The sequence below is a fragment of the Mus caroli genome, unplaced genomic scaffold (genome assembly GCF_978045245.1).
Source record: "Mus caroli unplaced genomic scaffold, Mus_caroli_1 scaffold_9, whole genome shotgun sequence".
NCBI classification, from domain to species: domain Eukaryota; kingdom Metazoa; phylum Chordata; class Mammalia; order Rodentia; family Muridae; genus Mus; species Mus caroli.
In genome coordinates, this window is record NW_028227264.1 from 85,673,978 (window position 1) to 85,694,839 (window position 20,862).

At 47.1% G+C, this 20,862-nt stretch overlaps 2 protein-coding genes across 3 annotated transcripts in view; one reads left to right on the top strand and one right to left on the bottom strand.

The window, feature by feature from the left end:
* Syn3 (synapsin III) overlaps nt 1-20,862 on the bottom strand; it is a 438,182-nt gene that overhangs the window by 232,143 nt on the left and 185,177 nt on the right. The window lies entirely within an intron of this gene.
* Timp3 (TIMP metallopeptidase inhibitor 3) overlaps nt 3,371-20,862 on the top strand; it is a 49,482-nt gene continuing 31,990 nt past the window's right edge. The window contains exon 1 of the mRNA XM_021173744.2: nt 3,371-3,814. Within this exon, the coding sequence (XP_021029403.1) occupies nt 3,694-3,814 (121 nt within the window). The 5' untranslated portion in view covers nt 3,371-3,693. The remainder of the gene's footprint in view (nt 3,815-20,862) is intronic.

Here is a 20,862-nt window from a genome sequence, read left to right on the forward strand (position 1 = left end):
AACAGGCACTAACCCTGAGTTACACAGAACTATACAACACTGGTCAGCTCAGAGGATCTGTTAGTGTAGACAAGAAATTTTAGGCAGTGCAGATAGCTCTCCACAGGCCAGCTATGGGACTTGGAAATACATTTAATCCATGCCCTGGCCTGGAAGACAGCCCTGTGGATGTGATGCAGATAGAAGCTAAGGAATCAGGGTTCACACCATGAACTTGGCTCTGCCTCCAGCTGAGTGTGGGACACTGGGTAAATTCTTTCTTCCGAACATTATTTTTCTCATGTTGAATATGAAGTTCAACAGTCTCGGAGCAACTTTGTATCTTCTTCAGATGCCTAAGTAAACACCCCCTACAGGTCTGCCCTCTGAATTTTGATACACAGGAAGTGAACATGCTCTTACCTTCCCTAGAAAAGTTCCAACAGAGGGACTAGGTGAGCCAGTTAGGTCTGAGGACAAGCCAGGTGTTGGTTGAAGCCTCTTCAGCTCGCCCAGTATCATAAATTTGTCATTGTTCTCAGCCGCCAGAAGAGATAAGCAAAGCTGGTTGGTATCCCCATTCTTACCCAAGCTCCAGGCCCATTCAATCTTGCTCACTAAATAGACTAGCAGAAGCAATCCTTACACACTATTAGCCCAGTGAACAACCTACTGTCTGGATGGATGGCTTCAAGGCATACCTGCTGAAAGGACCTACATGAGGACTCAAGGAGCCCCGTCGTCTTGTTCCTAGGATCATGACTACGGTGACCTTGCAGAGGTGAGCAGAGAGCAGCAGTTCAGCTTAGGCAGAAGAGAAAACTCCTGACCAGAATGCTCTATGTATCTCCTGAAGCCCTCAAATTCTGAGCGAGTCCATGCAGAAGAATCAAGGGAGAAATAAATCCAAATCAGCACCTTTCAGGATGGAAAATAATCAGAAGACACCAAGACTTTGCTAAGGAAGTAGCCCCCAGAACAAGACACACTTCAGATGCCCTCTCTTAGGACATCGGCTCTGTGACACGTAGCGCAAAGTAGCCGCCTGGCGATTGTCTTGCATTCCAGAAAGGCTTTCTCTTGGAGGAAAAACAAAGGGCACTTTGGACAAAATGGTCTTGCAATAGGAAAGCAGAGAAGAGAGGCCTCTAGCCTGTAAGAAGTTAAACCAAAGGGATTTGTCTATAAACCCTTCTAAAGTCTTCCACATGACTGGCACGGTACAAGGTTCAGTGAATCTCTCAGATTCCACCAAGTATGTCCTCATTCAACCTAGTTCCTCAGAGTGGCCCCATAGTGCCCATGGCTCAGGCCTCAAGTGACTGACTGCCCGCTACTATCTACACTCAAGTTTCTTGGGACTTTCCTATGGCTAAAAAAGCAATGCTGCAAATAGCTGATACGCGGCCTCAGCATGTCAGGAAAGGAAACCATATAACTATATTCCTGGAGCAGGGGCTAGAAGAGTAGTGAGAAGGCCAGAGCACCCTGAAACAGAATTAAGGAGGGGAGGGGCTTCAGAGCTGAGTGGGGCTAAGACAGAAAGATGTGGGAGCTAGGCTTTCTTCTGTATAGCTGCAATACTTGGGTGGAGGCTTCTTGGAAACATTTGGGAGGCTGAGGCAGGGGCTTTGAGAGTTCAAGGTCATCCTGGACTACTTAATGATACTCTGTCTCAAAATAACAGGGGCATCAACACACAACAACCTCAACAAGGGCAGTTAAGTCAGAAATAATGTTACCATGTTGCCCTCTGCTTCTGCCATTAAAGTCTCTTCTCTTGGGGATAACCCAAGGGAGTCCCTTGGATTTTCCTCATTTGTTACAAGTTTACAGCATTCTGCAGCTAAAACACAGGTCTCTTTCAAAACCAGGTGGGAGAGAGGGGAGAGAGATTACTATAAGAGAGTACTATCTGTCAAAGGGATGCCGAGTCAGGGATGTACATCCCTTTTGGTAAGAAGAGCCAGCGAGAAAGTGTGGTGGGAGCATCCCCTTTCTGGGCCTGCTTCTTCAGCTGGAAGGTACACAGGACACCTGTTCTCACTTTCCCCATCGAGAAGGAATATGTGAACACAACGAGATGGAGTATGGAATCCTGCTTTTAAAAACGGAGAGCATAGGCCAGGTATGGCGCTGCACATCTGTAACTCTAACAGAAGCCTGACTGCACATCTGTAACTCTAACAGAAGCCTCCTTAATTCTGTTTCAGGGTGCTCTGGCCTTCTCACTACTCTTCTAGCCCCTGCTCCAGGAATATAGTTATATGGTTTCCTTTCCTGACATGCTGAGGCCGCGTATCAGCTATTTGCAGGAAGATCTTGAGTTCAAGGTCAGCCTAGGCTACATAGTAAGACTATGTCTCAAAAAGGCAGAACAACAACAGCATGAGCACACACACACACCAATTAAGATGTTACTTAAAAAGGGTTGGTAATAATGTTACCAATATTGCTCTGTTACAGTTAGTCATCTATGATCTTAGGTGGTTTTCTCTAAGATCTGGTTTTATTCCACGTACGGATTGCTTTACCTCAAATGTTCCTTGCTGAAGGAAGGATTGCTGTCTGCCACCAGGGAGACCAGCTATCATACTCCCCTTTTCCCTATATACTTTCTTTCAAAGAAGACCCAGGCCTTTGTGATTGATGTTCTTCTGGCATGATGTCACATCTTTTACTGTCCCACAGAAAACAACGCCCTCTTAGTCATTCTAACCTAGGTCTCCAACTATTCCAGTTTCCTCATCATACTAGCACAATCGCCCTGGTTACAAGGGCTTGCTTGACGTCCAGAACAGGGTCTGTTGAATAATTCCACAGATCCATTTACCCCCAGTGGCAATTATCACAGCCATCCCACAAAGGCAGAGGGGTGTGTGTGTTGGGGGTGGGGGTGGGGGTGAGGGAAGCTGATGTCCAGGGGTTTCCTCTTACTCCCTGCTCTCTCTAGGAAAGATAAGAAGGTGAAAATTTCTTTGAGGCTTCCTTCTTGACTTTTTCCAGGAGGCATGATCAAGGAGTTCAGGGTGCGGGCCACCTGGGGCCCTTGGAAGGGAGTATGCTGGCAGGCTGGGTGGCTGGGACTGAATCCTTGTTTAGGTCCAAGGCTCATAGAGGGGCGGTGGGCGTAGGGCGAAGGGGCCGTGGGACACCGCTGTAGCGCACACCGGCCCAGGACGCGCCCAGCCCACCCACTCGCGTGTCCACAACTGCATTATTCCCTATAAGGATCTGAACGGTCCGGGCCGGCTCCGCCCTGTCGCCCCGCGCCCCCCGGCCCCGCCCCCTTTTTGGAGGGCCGATGAGGTAATGCGGCGCTGCCATTGGTCGGAGGGGGCGGACCCCGAGCTCCCGAGGGGCTGGGTCCCCTCGCGCCCCTATATCACTCTGCAGCCCTGGACTCTTGCTCACAGTGGGCAGCGGGCAGCCGCCAGCGCCAAGAATCTTCTCCCGCTTCTCCGCTTCCCGATCCCGATCCTTCTCCGTGAGGCCACTCGTTGGCTCCGCGGACTCCTGTTCCAGCGACCCTTGGCCACTTAGTCGTGTCCCGCCGGGCTACTTGGAAGGCACTTCCCCGGAGCTCATCGTTGCCCACCGTGCACAGTGCACGGTTAAACCCAGCGAGTGAGCTCGGACTGTAGCATCAGCGCTAGCGCTCGGCAACTTTGAAGAAAAGAGCGGCAGTCCCCGCAGCGGACCACAGCAGCTACCATGACTCCCTGGCTTGGGCTTGTCGTGCTCCTGAGCTGCTGGAGCCTTGGGCACTGGGGCGCGGAAGCGTGCACATGCTCTCCCAGCCATCCCCAGGATGCCTTCTGCAACTCCGACATCGGTAAGTGCTCCGGAAGACTCAGTTTCCCTGGGCGGGGACTCTTGTGTGGGGAGATGCCCTGCAGAGGGAACCCAACCAGTGGCCTAGTGGTCTCTGGCGGGCGAGCGTGAACGAGGTCCCTGCTTGATATCTAGAAAAATTTCCCCATTGCCTTGAAGGGAAAAGAGCTGGAGAAGGAGGGTGAGAGATTCTGAAAAGTTGGAACGCTAACTGAAGTTCTGGGACCTCGAGGACACTTTACAAGTTGTAGTCTGTGCGGGTGGAGTTGCGAGAGAGAAAACTCCTAGCGTTCAGAGATGGCTTATCTCCCGCGCCCTTGAACTTCATGCTTTTCCTTGAGAAACTCAGCCTAGCTGCAGGCTCTCCCGGCAAGTGCTAATGGAGCCTCTTCTTGCCTGCCAAGTTTGGGTGGCTGGAAAGGGGGGAGGGGGAGATGGAAAAAAAACCGGGGGGCGGGGGGGACTGTGGGATTGCCCTCCTCCCTGGGAGAACTGCATCAGAGTGTTGATAGCTGGCCTGAGGTGACTGTGGGGGATCACTTATCATAGAGCTGTGAAAATTCACAGGAAGATTTTTTTTTCTTCCCCCGGAATGTATGTGAGGAGGGAGAGAGTGAGTATCATCAGAGAAAGCAGATTTGTCACCAAAAGAGCAAAGCTGCCAAAGGTCTCATCGCTTGTGGTGATGGTCTCAAAGAGACTGTCCTGATTAGAGGGACTTGATAAGAAGTAGAACCCACTGTCCAGAGGCGTGTTGGGGACATTAGTGTTTGGAGGGCTCCTGGGGAAGTGGAAGCTGGCTACTCTCTTCTCCAGCTCAAGTAAAGCTCTCAGGTCCAATGTCCCTGCTGTGTGTTTGCTGGGCAGGGGTGGGACAAGAGGTTGCCCTTGGCCAGTGTGGAGTCGGTAAAGAATGGAGTGTGTGTGTTTTAAGTACGGTCATAAAGGAGATGGAAAATTTTCCACTGGGTCTTGAGTGAGGGATTCTACTCTGCAAGTGTGTTGTGTTGAGAGGGGGACAGGGGGAGGGGTAGTGACCTGGCAGGAAAGAAAACCAAGGTTGGAGAGGCACTGCTGGTGGATTCGCCTAGGGGGAAATCTGGGAGGTGGTTTTGGTGGTCAGGTCAGTCCACTTGGCAGCCCAGGGTGTTTGTGTGACCCTGCAGTTACCCTTCTTGAAGGTCTCCTGGGACCCAAAGACACCCACCCTTCTCTGTCCCTGGGGGAGAACCCCTGGCTTTATGGAGTGCTTGTAAGCATCCTTTTTTGGATTGCTGGAGGGCTGGGAAAGTTTTCTCCCTTCTCTCATTAGTGCCCCCACCCAGATTCCTCTTGGCCTTTCCTCTCAGTAACCGGTGACTTTCTCCACTAGTTCCTGCTGTCTGCTTTTGCTCAGCCTAGAGCCTGGTGCTGGCCTGTGAGCTAGCAGGTGGAGGAATCTGGGTGTGCAGTCTATGGCCCAAGTTCTTTTCAGCTTCACAGTGGGTCGAGGCGTGTTCAGTTTGGTTTGGTAGTGTGAGTAGGGAGAGAGGGTTCTCATCTCTAACCTAGAGATTAGAGGTTTCGGTCTTGACAACATGAGCATGTCCCAATGGGCACTCCTGGGGTCCTACTGTGGGTCAGACTGACAAAGTTTCTTATAATTTCTATGGGTTTATTCAAGAAACAGCTTTTGTTTCTTCCTCTTAATATGCTTCCTAGAACAAAGTCAAATTACCAAGAAATGTGCCAAATCCAGAAGAGAGAGAGAGAGAGAGAGAGAGTGAGTCTGGCAGGGATCCAGACTCACTAACCCTCAGTTTGGTGCACTGCACAAGAGATGAGATAATGCTTTTAAAAATGGGAGGTGTGGGTGTGGGCCTGCTGGCTTGTTGACCTGCTGCCGCCTGACAGAAGCAGACACCCTGCCTGTTGCCACCAGTAGATGGCTCCTAACTGTCCTCGGGAAACTGGAGCTCCGAAAGTGTGCTCAAGCCCTTCTGCCTCCTTCCTCTTCCAGAACCTTCAAGCATTCTCACCCTGGCCAGATGCCATGCTGCCAGGCAAGAGCACAGCATGCCTAGCTGGGCCCCTGGTAATCCCCCATCACCACACCAAAATGGCCTTCCCTCTCTCCCTGTCTCTTTATCCACGGGTGTCTCTTTTCTCTTTTTTTTTTTCTCCAAAACCCATGGGACTGGCACAACCTTCTGGATGAGGAGGAGTTAAAAGGTGTTTCTATGGCAACTGCAGGCCATGTACCCTATCAAAGTATTTAGAAGAATAAACTACACAGACGCTTATCAGATACACTGTGGGGCAAAGAAAGAGACTTGGCAGCAGTCGCCTCACCTGGGGCCTTCTCCTTCCAGTCCTTGCTCCTCCTTCAAAACCTTGACTGAAGAAGCGGAGGGGAGAGCACTGGGAATGAAAGAGGCAGCCTTGGCCAGGCAGACTTTGTTCTGGCCACCTTAGTTCAGGAAAGAATGGGAAATGTTCAGAGCATTCTGAAAACTGGAGTGGGGTTGTGTGTGTGTGTGTGTGTGTGTGGTTTTGGCAGAGGTGGGAGTAGTGGAAAAAAATCCCCTTCTCTCTGTCTCCATTCACAAGGAGTAATTAGGCAGTGGCATTGGTGGGAGTGGAGAGGTGTCAGCCCTGGGCCTGGGAGGAACAGCTGACAACCTTGGAGAATAGCCCTGATATCATTGAGTTGTTTTGACAGGGACCACTGCCAGGGGTGTGTTCCTTCAGCATCAGATCTGAAGTGGTTTTAGCAAAGAAGCCATTTGTAGACAAACGTGACCTACGCCCTCTCACCCCCACAGGTAGACAGACACAAAGAGAATGAAATTATGGAACTTTGGAGAATTGACAACCCCCTGCGTGTACGTGCATGTGTGCATGTCCATGTGTCCCAATGCTAATAGTATCTCGAGAATCCTGGCCAGAAGAAGACTGCTGTTAGGCAAGAGGAAAGAAGGGACAGATGCATTCAGACTTGCACGGGTGTGCAAGCATGTCAGAGATACTATCTTAACTCCCTAGCAACCTTAAGTGGCATTGCACCCATTTCTCAGATGGAAAATACTGAGACTGAATGAGATCATGCAAGGCCACCCAGTGGTGGCCAGGCATGCATTCAGTCTTCATGATGAGACCTTTCACTGACCTCTGACATCTTGCACTGACTTCTGACATCCTAAGGCAGGCACCTGCACCTGGAATCCAAATGAAAGGGACAGATGGCATTTTCATCTAGATTAGAAAAGCTTCCCTCCAACCTTTGAAGGCAGCTAAAGGAGCCAGCAGTTTTAATTAAGTATCCTGTTTACGGAGGAAGAATTGATTATAGTTTTATAACGGAACAACATAAAAAAAAGGAAATTCCCTATGTTCCTTAGCTACTAAAACCAGAAAAGACTCTCAAAATTATTAGGTCAAAGTGAAACTAACTGTGTGTCACTAAGACCAGCGAACAGCAAGGCTGATAGAATCCAAACTTGCAGGATGACTGTAGCAGACAGGATTCCCAGGGGAGCCACCTGCCAGTGCTGAGTCGGAGGTGGATGAGTGGAGCATGAGGCAGGAAGGAAGTCTGCAGACTGGGGTCCTCCTGGGTGTAGAAGGTGCCCTTCTGACTGATCTGTCCTTTTCCCAGTCCCCTGACAGACAAGACTGGGAAGTGGCTATGGCTTTGCTGGCACAGCAGGAGCCACTGAGCTCAGCTGCTGACTGGCACATTCCAACAGGTTCATTAATGAAAAACAAAAACCATTCCAGTCCCCTTTGGCTTTTAACACTTTAGCCTGTGCTATGTGGACATGAAGGCCCCTTCTAACCACTTTTGTCACATTCAGCTCTTGGGTGGTCTCTAGAGGCCATGTGGGATGGTGGAAGAGCCCCTGGAAAGGGCACAGCTGGACTCAGATCCTTCCCCCTCCCCAACCCCAGCATCTTGATGGCTTTGTGTTTAGGCTTTTATTGGGTCCCTTCAGCCTTTACTCTCCTCATGATGAAAGGACACAGTAATTTGTAGCCTTTCAGACCTTTTTTATTCATGCCTTTAAGCTTAAAGTTTTACAGTGATGTGTTATTTTATGTTTATGTATCATTTATCCATTCATTCCTATCTATCTATCTATCTATCTATCTATCTATCTATCTATCTATCTATCTATCTATACATCCATCCACCCATCCATTTATATATCTACCTCCCTATCTCTTCATCTACCCACCTCTACGAAATCAAAGAAAGAGCAAGTCCCTTTGGATCACTGCTTCAATCAATGCTACTTCTTTCTATTCTCCATCTGCATCCTCACATCATTATCTGAGGAACATTTCCAGAAGTTTTGCTTCGTTAGAAAGTTGTAAAGTTAGAAGACTGAATACTGGAATGCCCTTGGTGTCGTTTCTGTTCAATCATGTATACCAGGGAGTGATATACATATACATGTGGGTTATTGTAGTCTTGCTCTCCTTCGTATTCCATAGGATGATAAATTTTTAAAACCCAATGCTGAGTTTTAAGATAGAATGATTACTGTGTGCTAGGCATCATTCCAAATAATTAATATGCATTAGTTCATTCAAGTCTCTCAACAGTCCTACGAGGCAGATGTACTATTATCATCTTCACTGAAAAAAAAACTGAAGCTCAGAAAAATTCAGTAAGTTGTTCAGTGCTATACCTGGTAAGTAGCAGAGACTAGTACTTAAACCCATGTATCCCACCTCTCGGGTGTCTCCAGCTAGACTATATAACATTTATACTGCTATATGGTGATATTACTGTGACAATATAATATTCCTTTAGATCTACCATCACTTTATCTAGATATCCCCTATTTATGGATAGCTATGCTTCTGACAACTTGCACCTCCCTAAGAGTGCTAGAACACATAGTCACTATACTATCTTTTGCCGCTGTGCACGGAGAAACCTCTATGGCAAGCGTACATTTGGAAGTATTGGTGGGAAGGAAGGACACTGTATTTTCATATTGGCTGCAGTCCACCTCCAGAGCTGCATGTTGACTCTGTCCCTTTTAGGTTTGCAACCAGAGGATGGGAGATGGAGGCAATAGCACAGTGTTGTGCTGCAGGCTTCTCTCAAATGGAAAACAATTTTAGACATTTCCTTGGTATTCTGACGACTTCTGCTTTTGGTCAGCCTTTTTATCTTTTTGAAAGGGAACAAAATTAAAGCCACTTAGGCCAAGTTAATGGGATCATTTTCATACCAAGAGAAGGTCTTAAGTGGTAGGACAGCCACAGCTCTTGACTTGTGGCTGGGCTACTTGAGTTAGAGAGGGCTAGAGGCTCTTGCTTTTATAATACGGAGTGCGCTTTTCATTACTGGAAACTTGTTTGGACTTTGGTTTTTGCATGAACTCAGGTTCAAAAGTGCATGTGTGAAATTGGGACATAGGCTTTTGTGACCCTAGTTGGGCTCAGGGTGACAGCAAGAAGACTGATGCCTTTGTTCCTGCCTGCACTGATTGCTCATCTGGATAGTGCTTGGATGGAAAAATAAAATGGCTGCAAGGACGGCGGTAAATAGCTGAGACAGAGTGGGCCTGGCAGAGAAAGACTCTGGGGTCTTGACATCAGGAAACCTGCTTTAAGAAATGACCCCACCATCCTGATTAGAAATCTTCAATGGGTTAATGGAATAAAGTACAATAAAATGGCTTTTGTAAGGACCGATAATGGGCCCCACCCACCTCTTCATTGGTCTTTCCTGCTTTCCTAGTGATCCTGTTTTCTGCCGGCTCTTGACCCATGCATGCTAGGTCCTCCCATCATACATCCTCATGAACTTCTCATTTTCTGGGTCTCACTTGGTCCTGTTTTCTGCTATCTCCAAACCTGTAGGACACCATTTCTACTAAAAGTCAATTCCTCTGAAATTCCATGAGGCCTGCCCAGAGGGCATCATCCCAAAGCCAGAACCACAAGCCTGCTGAGGCCCCTGTTTTGTTCTCTGCTTATGTGATAATTCTAGCTCCACCATACAGTGGAACAAACACAACAGCATCTTCCTAATCAGACCTATCATTGAGGTTGCAATTACTAACACAAGGGCACTGGGCTGAGCTCCTCACTTGTGTATCAGTTATGTGTAAAGTCGAGGATTCCCTTCCCATGTGCTACCCACTCAGTAGCCTCAGGTTGAAGAAGGAAAACTTCCTGCCTAACATCACATAAGAAACAGCCCAGGGGCTGGTGAGATGGCTCAGTGGGTAAGAGCACCCGACTGTTCTTCCGAAGGTCCAGAGTTCAAATCCCAGCAACCACATGGTGGCTCACAACCATCCGTAACGAGATCTGGCGCCCTCTTCTGGAGTGTCTGAAGATAGCTACAGTGAACTTACATATAATAAATAAATAAATCTTAAAAAAAAAAAAGAAAAAAAAAAAAGAAACAGCCTAGCCTGAAGCTATATCCCCAAAGTCTGTGTTCAGGATCATTCTCTCCTGTAGATTTAGGGTCTCTTCTCCTGGAGACTAAGAAACACAGCTCTCTAGAACAGGGAAGGTCCTCCTTCTTTTGCAACTTTGGCACATTGGTCTCTGACTCACACTGTTGGAACGCTCCGGGGCCATTCCCTTTGACAGCCTCTCTAGTCCCTGCTGTCCTCAATTTCATTATAGTGTTAGTTATTTGGAGTTCTTAATGGAACCAAGCCACACGAAAAATCCATGATTTCTAGCCCAGAACTCTATCTTCACCCTTATTGACTCCATCCTTCTTGATACTGAAAAATATTTTAAAATCCACTTCTCCGTCAGTGGATACTGCTTCACAGCTTCATGTGTGGAGTATCTATTCCCAGTCCTATAAACAAACAGTTTAAAACAGAAAATTGCCACAATGCTAGCAGGTTCAAGTTGGACATATTGGCTGCCATGCTAATTGACTGCAGCCCAAAGGACGCTTGGGGCTCTCCTGAGCCTACTGAAGTGTTAGAAGAGTGTATAGACCTCTAAGTAAGGTCATGGACCTTGTCACTTCGCTGACATTATACCTGATGTGTCCAGGGCTGGTGGAGAAGCAAGAAGTTCCTGGGTCCCATTGTGTTGGATACCCTTTGAGGATGTGGCCTGGGTCTAGCAGGTTGTTTGTATGAAACACCATCAGCATAATAGACTAAGCTTGGGTCTAGCTAATTAGCATATAGCAGAAGGCCACAAGATGTCTCCGAACTGTGGTGGGACTAAGGGGTCTTTGGCTCATTTACTTAATGAAGTGTGTCTGGAGATGCAGAGGGGCCTGGAGAAGTCTTCTGTGCGACTGAGACAGCCTGGCTGCCACCAAAGGAGTAGTCTCCACTGCACAGCACTGCCCAGCATGCAGGTCTGATTTAATGTCACATATTTCTTATCATCTATCTGTGCCATTCACATCTGGGACACTAGGGACTTCCAGAAGTACTAGGTCTGTGCCACCTGGCAGAAGAAAGGGTGAAGGAGAAGAACATGGTTTGGCTTCAGAGAGCCACGGTAAAGTTCAGCCAGTGACAAATAGCTCTGAGATGATGGGATGGGGGGGGGGGTGAAGGTGTGCGGATTCTTGAGCAGAGGGGAGCCTTGAGCAGAGCAAGCTCTAGAAGCAAAGATCTTCAACATCACAAGGTAGTTAGTCTCTTCACCCCAACTTCTGCATAGCTTCTGTCCTCCCAGGAATGTTTGTCCCAGGCAGGCAACCTGGCTACCTGAAGAGAAGTCTGTTGGATTCGGATATCAGGTCCTTGTGAGACCCAGGCTAGGGCAAGGGGAAGTGACAAGGGGAAAAGTGTGATGGTAAGGTTTCATGAGCTAAGCTGCTTGGCTAAGTATGCACATTAAAAAAAAAAAAAAGCAGGGTGGTGGGAGGGTCACTATTCCCACTTGGTTAGGTAGCTATCAATACTGATATTGGTGGTGTGGTTGGGTAGCTTCACTGTAGAGTAGATCCCATGCCTCTGAAGACCAAGTCCAATGGTCTTCATGGATTAGGGGTTGCCCTTCCCCACTTAGACTCTGCCAAGCACATTTCCTTCTGATAGGTAGAAAGAAGTGGAGATACTAGAGTAGCTGAAGGGAGTGTTCTAGAAACTGGTGATATTAAACTTGGATAACAAGTCAGTTCCTCCTGCCTCTGCCCAGCTTGGGACTAGAGAGCCAATGCTTCCTGTGTGCTGACATGACGAGATCACTGGTCTCCAGGTATAAGATCTGAGGTCTGCCTCAAGTTTATCATCTGACTCTGGAATTACCTTGGTGGTACGATCCTCCCCAGGAATCGATCTCTCACCTGGACAAGTGAAGGACTGACTGTGTGTGTCTACTCTTTTGCGCATGGATGTTACTGCTTACAATGGGTCAGTATTCTGGGTCAGGTTTCCTTGGGGAGGGCTATCTAGCGGAGCTCAGGATGGAACACCTAGTGCCACCAATAACTCTCTTTGAAGGAAGCTTCATTAGAAATATGGCCTGCTAAGATCAGATCAGCATCTCTGTGGCTGTGAACTTAGTGAGGATTCTACCCAAACACATCTAGTAAGCTGAGCTCAATGATCTATGGGACCACCAGACTTCCTGTTGGATCACATCTGGTTTACCAGTAGACAGCAGCCTTGTAGACTTAGCTTAAGGCTAGAATTTGGAATCAAGGTCACTTCAGGGTCTGTCACTGACTGCTGGACAGTTTGGTAGAAAGCCTTCTAAGCTGCCGAAAAGACTTTCCTACTGGAAGACCAGCTTAGATGTAGACCTCTAATTAAAAGTGGTATTATTTCATACGAGCCTGTTTACTCCAAGAGAGAAAGTCTGGAAGTTTCAGGCCAAACATGTGACCACTGAGCAAGCCCACTCTACTTTCCTCTCCAATAAGGACAAACAGACACCCAAAGGACTGAGATTTGTGAGAAGCCCAACACCCAAGGGGTTGCCTGGGATACAGATCTGGATAGATAGACATGATGGGGACTATGCCTCTTGTGGGCAGGTGGCTGTGGGCTCCAGATCCCCTTTGACCCATTATCTTCCAGCTTGGGTTTCTTTGTAATTAATTAGTTCAGGTCACAAATCTGATGCTGACAGGGACTAGCCAGAAAGGGAGGGTTATTGTAATACCAAGCTCGTGAGACTATTACTACTATCAGCTAAACATATAAGGGTCTCCAGTCTCTTGTTTGCCACGTTTGTCCCCAAATATTTATGTGGTGGCTTTGAGTACCTCCTCTTTGCCTTGATATCAGGGAGGCAATAGAACTGGTGGCAACTGTGATGAACTGGAAAATCCATGTCCTTTGGTAAGGGGACAGTGTGGCCAGATGTTTAGGTTCTTATAATAAGCTGGAAACCCCAACATGCTAGTGTGAAACTTTAGTTTTTAAGTGTTACTACAATGTAAAATCTCACACACACACACACACACACACACACACACACACACACACACACACAAGCATACACTGATTCAGCTGTGTAGGTTACAGGTTTCTTGTGACCTTGTATCTGGCGACCTCTTGAGTAACCTTTAAGTCCTCAGATCTCAGAATGAATATGGCCAGTGGCTCTTTTGAAGCAAAATGATTTCCTCACAGCCTACATTCTTGGTACGATGCCCTTCCCAGTTTCTGAGCTGGTGAAGAATGCAGGTTGTGGTGTTAACCAGCTTGCCTCAGATCTTGACTTTATAACTTGCTGGTTGCATGTCTTGGGCAAGCCAGCCCATCTCATTCTTGCTTTTCCTCTCTGTTACCCTGCATGTATAAGAAGACCTTTCGCTTCACCGGGCTGTGGAGGGAATTCACTGAGATCATGGAAACAGCCGTCTTGGCTCGCTGCTTAGCCTGGAGTAAGGGCTTGGTAAATACCAACCCTCGTGATTGCGACATCATCTTATTGCCTCCCTTATATGGGAACTGGGTCTTACTCCCTGGTCTGATGTTAGTGTGCACATAGTAAAGGCATTGTGAATGAATGAGGGGATGTTTGAAAAAGACAGCATCCAGTCTTTCTAGGCAGTAGTGTCCTCAGCTTGGGAGTGGTGGGGAAAAGAGATAGTATCAGGTTTTGCCATGCAGCTCAGTGAGAAACAGCTGCTGTATTAAAGAGCAGTGATCAACTTGGAAAACACAGCAAAAGAGGCTGGAAAATGGCTCAGTCAAAGTGCTTGAAAGCACAGATTCCAGCACCCACATTAAAAACAAACAAACAAACGGTATTATGGTGTAATTCTAAGACTGTAGACCTGACGCAGAGTACAAAAGAATGTCCAAGGCTTGCTGATCAGCCAGTGTAGACTAACCTCTGAGTTCCAGGTTGAGTAAGAGAACTTGTCTCAAAAAATATGGTAGGGAGCGAATGAGGAAGATATCCAACATTTACTTTTGGCCTTCAAACACACACACACACACAAATGCACAAATACACATACATACATATACACACATACATATACATATACACACACATATACACACAAACACACAAATATCTTATACATATGCAGACATACATATACAAACACATACATATACACACATACATATATACAACATATACACACAAACACACATTCACACACACATATACACATACAAATACAGATACACACAGACAGATATACACAAACACACACACACACACATATACATACAGCCCTCCACACACATACAGACACATACAGACCCACACACATACACACATTCACACGCAGATATACAAAGACACACAGACACACACACACACACAGGATGGATGAAAACCAAAGTGACCATTGGAGCTCAGGTGCTGAGGTGGTAAAGAACATCAAGGGATGGTTTGGCAGATTAACAGGTCTTACATATCTAGGCTCCTTTAAGCCACAGGAGATGCCACAGACTCCTAAAACTTAATGCCTCACCTGACTCCCTATTTTGTTTTAAAGTTTAACCCTAAATAGTTCACATTCCTTTGAGTCTCACTGTGAGAAGTTCCCAAGCAGGAAGAACTCCTCGTTCTGCACCATCCCGAGGAAGGAGCACGGGGAACCTCCCATTCTGTTAAATTTTTCTCATAGTAGTCACTTTATAAAAGGAACAAGCAAGAGTTAATGCTATACTTAACTAATGTTAAGTTAATGCTATACTTAACTAATGTATCCAAGGTATGATCATTTTGCCATGTAATCAATTTTAAATTACTTTTGAGATTTTTCCAGTTTTGCAGTGAAGGTTTTAAAATGCATTGTGTGTTTTCACAGTCAGTGCATGTCAGTTATAAGTGGCTGCATTCCAGTTATCCTACCATCCACCCATTGTTAAGGGCTGCCATGTCATGTCGCTAAGGAGAGTACAAGCCAAAATCCTGTTTGAATATCATCTTTTCTCACTACCCTCTGTATTTAGCAGCTTGCCTGCAGGGTGTGGGGAAGGTGGGGATGCATTTTTGCTAACCACAGCTCAGAAGCTACTGGCTCAATTTGGCCAGAAGAGACTTCAGGCCGTGAAAGTCCCAGGCGGGAAGCTCATGTCCTGGGTGACCTTGTAGAAGCTATCTGACTCAGTTTTCTCATTTGACTAACAGGAAACTAGGTCAACAGAGGTGGAGCAATTTGGCTTTAGAGATATATCTGGAATAAGAATAAAATTTAACAATATTAATATATTAATATTATTAATGTGTTATTATTATTAATATTATAGGCCAACATATACTCATACCTTATCACTTCTAACTCTTATTATTTGAACATTGACATCCAGAAGAGTTAAGTATCAAGGCTACAGCTGTTCTAATAACTTTATATTTTTATGCATGGAAATTCTATTATTGGCTATAAGCTTACGTGTTTGGAACTAATATTGTTGTCATAGTTGTCCCACTTTATAGGTGGGAATACTGAGGCTGGAAGGGGCTTGCTAGGTACTTTTGTTAGTTCTGAAAATGGTGAGAGGAAAAGTCAGCTCCACAGCTTGGAGCCAAAGTTAAAGCAAGCTTTAATTAAATACCAGCGAGGAAGATGGAACTCGACCAGGACTATCCCTGGGTTCCCAGGGAATGTCCACAAGTCATGTTTCACAGAAGCTTAAAAAGGAAAAACCCATAATTCACTGTATTTCCCATCAGGTTCTATCAGGATCAAGCATATATCCTGATGTATAGCCTGCTTACATCTAATCAAGCACATCTGATCTAGTCGGTTCAAATTTGCTTATGGGAGTGAAAACATGTGGCTATTTCCAAGAACCGCCGCTCCCAGCATTCCAGGAAGTTATCTTGTCCTTGGGCAAGTGGGGCTTACAGGTCAACCTTGGCTTTTACATTTGGATATACTCATGAAAGGTGGAGATGGGATCTGATGACATCACATTGTCTAGGTTGGATGATGTCACATGTCTGTCTAGATCGCAAGGCTGGGTGTGGATGTCTGAATGGGAAGGTCTACCCCATAGACTGAGCTCTTAGCTACCCACTCCCATACTCTGGCTACCCTGTTCTTGGTTCACACATTTTCTGCCCCACTGTGCTCTAGGGTTGAGAAAAACAGGTGGGGGATTCTGACCTCCAAAACTTCTTGAAGGGTCCAGGCAAAGCAAACACTTCTCACCAGGCTTGGCCAATTCCCAGGCTACCCAGGCTCAGGAAGCCTAAATGCTGAGCCAAGCCCAGCAGAGTGGGAAGCACACTTGTCTATCCTGCCTGCACAGCTGGGGCAGTTGGGTGAGCTCAGCATATAAGGTTGGAAGGAGGTATGTGTCTAATTGCAGAGGGGGAGGTGGGATGGATTAACACTCCTTAAATAGACATCAGAAAGCTAAGAATAGCCCTGCTGCCTGGAAATCGCTTGGTGCTCCTCACCACAGGCCATCACACTTAGTAGCTGCTCAATAAATGTGGGTGAACTACAGGAACACTCAAATACTGAACTGGAGTCATTGTATGGGTATGGTGCCAGGAAGATGGTGCTCTGTGCACAAAGAACTTCTGCCCAGGCTTATCTGAGTTCCATGAAGGCCGGAGCACTTAGCTAACCAACTTCATTTACCAACTTTAGTTGTCATTATATCAACTACTTAAATTTTTTTCTTAACAGCTTATAGTTCAGACACCAGGCAAGACATGTTCAATGTGCTTTGGGCCTTGTTTCTGCTATGCCTCCAATTACCCTTCAAGGTTGAAAACATGAGAACGGCTTCCTGGGGTCATCAAAACTTTGGGTTTTTAGTGGTGGCACACACCTGCAATCCTAGCACTCAGGAGGAAGAGGCAGGAGGACCATGAATTCTAGGTTCTAGCCTGAGCTACACAGTGAGTTCCAAGCTACCCTGGGCTGCATAGTAAGGTTTCTCCCTGCTTCTCCAAAGACTTTTGCTGTTCTAAGAGCAGTTTACAGAATCCAGTTTCTTGTAGCTTCCTAGTGTCCCATCAGACCTGGTGCAGTCTCTGTAGCTCTAGGACCCTTCCTGAAGCTGCCTCACTGTCTGGCTCAGAGGAGTGGAGGCGGCCTTTTTGGGTAGAAATCCAACATTTCTTGTAGGTCATCTGGGTAGGCAGTGTGGACAGGCGCAGACAAGAGTTCCTGAGCTGTATGAAGGCTTACGTTGATCTGTGTTTCTTTCCTAAGGACAAGATTTATAATCTTGAGAACATTTGTCTTAGAGAATTAGACAATAATTGGGTGAGGATTAAGCAGCCCCAAGTAAAATAAAACAACCCCAAAGGAGCCTAACTTTACCCAAAGTTATCCTGACGGGAACGGGCCTGCTGATGGAGCAGTGACTCTGGTGTTTTGGTAAGCAATGGCTGAGAGAACCCGAGGTGGTCTGCTAGGATTCAGCTGCCATGAACATGGCTCAGAGCACAGCAAGGCTGGACACTTCAACCTGTGAGTACTTACATTCATGTTCATACCCTGAGAATTTTTGTGGGACCCATGGGGCAGCACAGTGGTTTGGAAAAGGGGTCAGTGCTCCAAGCCTGGCTCTGTCCCCACTGCTGTGTAACTCTGCATGAGCTACCTCTCCTCCGAGGCATCTTAATGAAGTTGGTATCAAGTCTTGAGTGCCTGAGTGTTGACCATTATGAGTCTGACTTTTTCAACAGGCAAAGAAAGAAGCAGAGCAGAGCTGACAACAGCTGGGGACAGCGGAGAGCTTGTCCACCGTATACTCTCCCAGAGTTGGGTCCCCTACTCTCTTCTCAGGCCCTAGGCTTCCTGGCTGGCCCCTAGCTCCTGTACATTACCTTGTTGGAAGACAAAAACCCCTGAGCCATTCTAGTCAGAGAGACCCATGATGATAATGATGATGGCACAGAACAGAAATAGGGTGGGAAGAGGCAAGTGAGCTGCAGGTAGCACTGGAGGTCACATGAAACTAGCCTAGACTGGGGAGGAAAAATTCCCTATCATGTGGCCCAGACACATGGGGCAGTTAGGCTGTAGGTTCCAATCCAATGGGTCACTGGCACGATGTTTCTCTTCCCTGCTCACTCGTTCCTAATTTCCTGTCTCCTCCTCCTCTGACAGGGTTATAAATAACCCCCAGGCTGGTCTCTGGTCTGAGTATAGGTGACCCAGGTGAAAATGAGGAGACTGGGGACAAGGCAGAACTGAACCTTGCCTCCTTAGTCAGGAGGTCATGGGGTTTCAGATTGCTCAGGGGGAATTTTGCTTTCTCACTTTTTTCCACTACTGTGTGAGGGAGCAAAAGCAGAGATGATCCCTGCTGGCACCGGGAGGCCTGGCCTCCTGGGCTGGTGCTGGGTTACACAGGCAAGGAGCTGCCTCTGTGCTTGTTGCAGGTCTCCCGGCCAAAGAGCTGGAAAGAGGCTTAAAGAGGAGGCATCTCAGGACACACAGAGGACAACGTGCCAGACTTGTCAGGAGCTGAGGGCTTCTGCCCCCACCCTAGCCTGGTCTCATGTGTGAGGCTACACGTGCAGAAGCTGTGTCTAACTTCCCATCTTCTTCCTCAGCCACTGGCACATTGTCAGTCTTCTGACTACTAAATGAGAGGGGGCCATCTCTAGTCCAGATGCCACCCATTTGGCTGGGTGTATGTGTCAAAGGCCTTGATAATATATGAATGAAGATTTTCTGAACTCCTCTTACGTTCCAGACATAGGCAAAGCACTGACGTCTTTAATGAACATATTGCTATCACCCTACTTTTAGGGGTTCAAGCTGTCTCCCTACTTGGTGTAGGTCTGGCCACCTTCCTCTACAGTTTCTGGGTTCCAAACATGCAGCACACACAAAGTTTCCTTGTGAGAGAAGGCATTGGCTTTCTGCCTGATTTCCACTTCTGTTCATGGCCCAAGGGAACTGTGGGCCACCATGATTATTTTTTGCAGAATTTCTTTTCTCCTCCCACATGGTTTTCTAGGAAAACTATCAGCTTGAGTCTCCCCTCCCCACACACCACCAAGTCCCAGAGAAATCAGGGCTCTGAAAGCATCGTTTCATGTGGTTTGTGATACACAGGGTGCAACTGGTCTGATTTACCTATTTGTATGGGAACAAATCTCCAAGGTCAGCTTGAGATTTCTCAACTCCCACCTGGAATTTCTAGCTTCCACAGTACACCTCCTTCCTCACTACAAAAGGCTCAGAGGATATCACCAGAACCTGGCTACTTCCAGGAGCCACGGAGCACCTGAATCTCAGGAGAGGTGCAGGGCTTGGGACGTGTTCTGGGGTGGAGCATTCCAGAGTCTTGTTTACTTATGGGAAGACCACGCCCACAGATACTGGTTCTTGGCCGTAGAAGGAAGATGACCGCTGAGTATGATTATTGTGTGGACAAGTCAAATACCGATAATTAAGGTTGTCAGTGCTGAATCCATAGGTGATAAAGGCTAGGGAGCAAGATGTTAATCAGCTTCAAAGTTCCTGAGCTAACTATGACCAATCCGAGAAATCCAGGTGGCACCATGTCCTTTCAGCACATCTCTGCCCTAGAAAGCATCCTGCTCTGAACTCAGGATCTTCCCAGTGCAGATGCAGGCGTGTATGGAAATGCCGCCAAGGCAATTCACATGGACTCACAGTAGGCATTAATCATAGCAATGATGAAGAGCTCTGCCTAGTGATTCACTAAGGGATGCAGGGAGATGAACTGAGAATGAAGGACGTTTGAGACTGAACCCCGACTCTGCCTTTTATCATCACGAGACTAAAGTGTGCATCTGAGCCTCGGCTCTGCCAGTGTCAACAAAATAGGAAAGGGTCCCGTTTCTAATTCAGGATTGGCTGGTGGGAAGGTAGGTGAGAGATGGCAGCCATGACTGGGGCTCTCCATAAATGCTGAGCTGAAGCTGCATCTGAGAAGTGTGTCCTTGACTTCCTCCTGGCCATTACAGCCTTCTCAGTGCATTGCCGGTACCGAGGGAGGTTAAGGAAGGCTTGGCGTCACCCTGGTGAAGGCAGATTTTAAGAATTTCTAGAGGCAAGTTCAAAAACAGGCAAATGGTGGGCACAGAATGTAAGATTCAGTGCTTTGGGATCAGGCCTGGCTCTGAAGTCACAGAAACAAGAAATTCTCAAGGGAAACACAAGCCCAGAGGTGGCAAACTCTTTCCTGGGGTCACTAGCTACATGGGGAGGGAAGGAGGCAGTTTCCTGTGGTTAGATTCCTTCCTGGACATTTACAACTATTCCATATAGCGCCTCTTGCCAGCATATCATACCACCCAGCCCACGTCTGTGGAGAGACACTTTTACGGACCCATAGAGAAGAGTCTTAAGTGGCTCTTGATACGTCCTATCTTTCACTGCCCACTTCTGCACCAGCAAAAGGAAAAAAAAAAGCTAGATCCCCTCCCATCTGCCCACCCTCGTCCCATTTCCCAGCAGATGGCTCATTACAGGTGCTGATTGCTTCGGGGATTTCCAGATGATGCCCCTGGACTTGGCAGAGCTGTACGGGGAATCCACGGATATGGGTCTCCCCTTCACAGGCTACTGCTGAGAAAAGTATTATCCCCACTGGGAAAGTCATCCTGGTACTATGCATCCAGGGCTCCCAAAGTGTGCATGACGTTTTAACAAACAATTGTATTTCTAGAATTTTGGTCCAAAGAAATAACTGG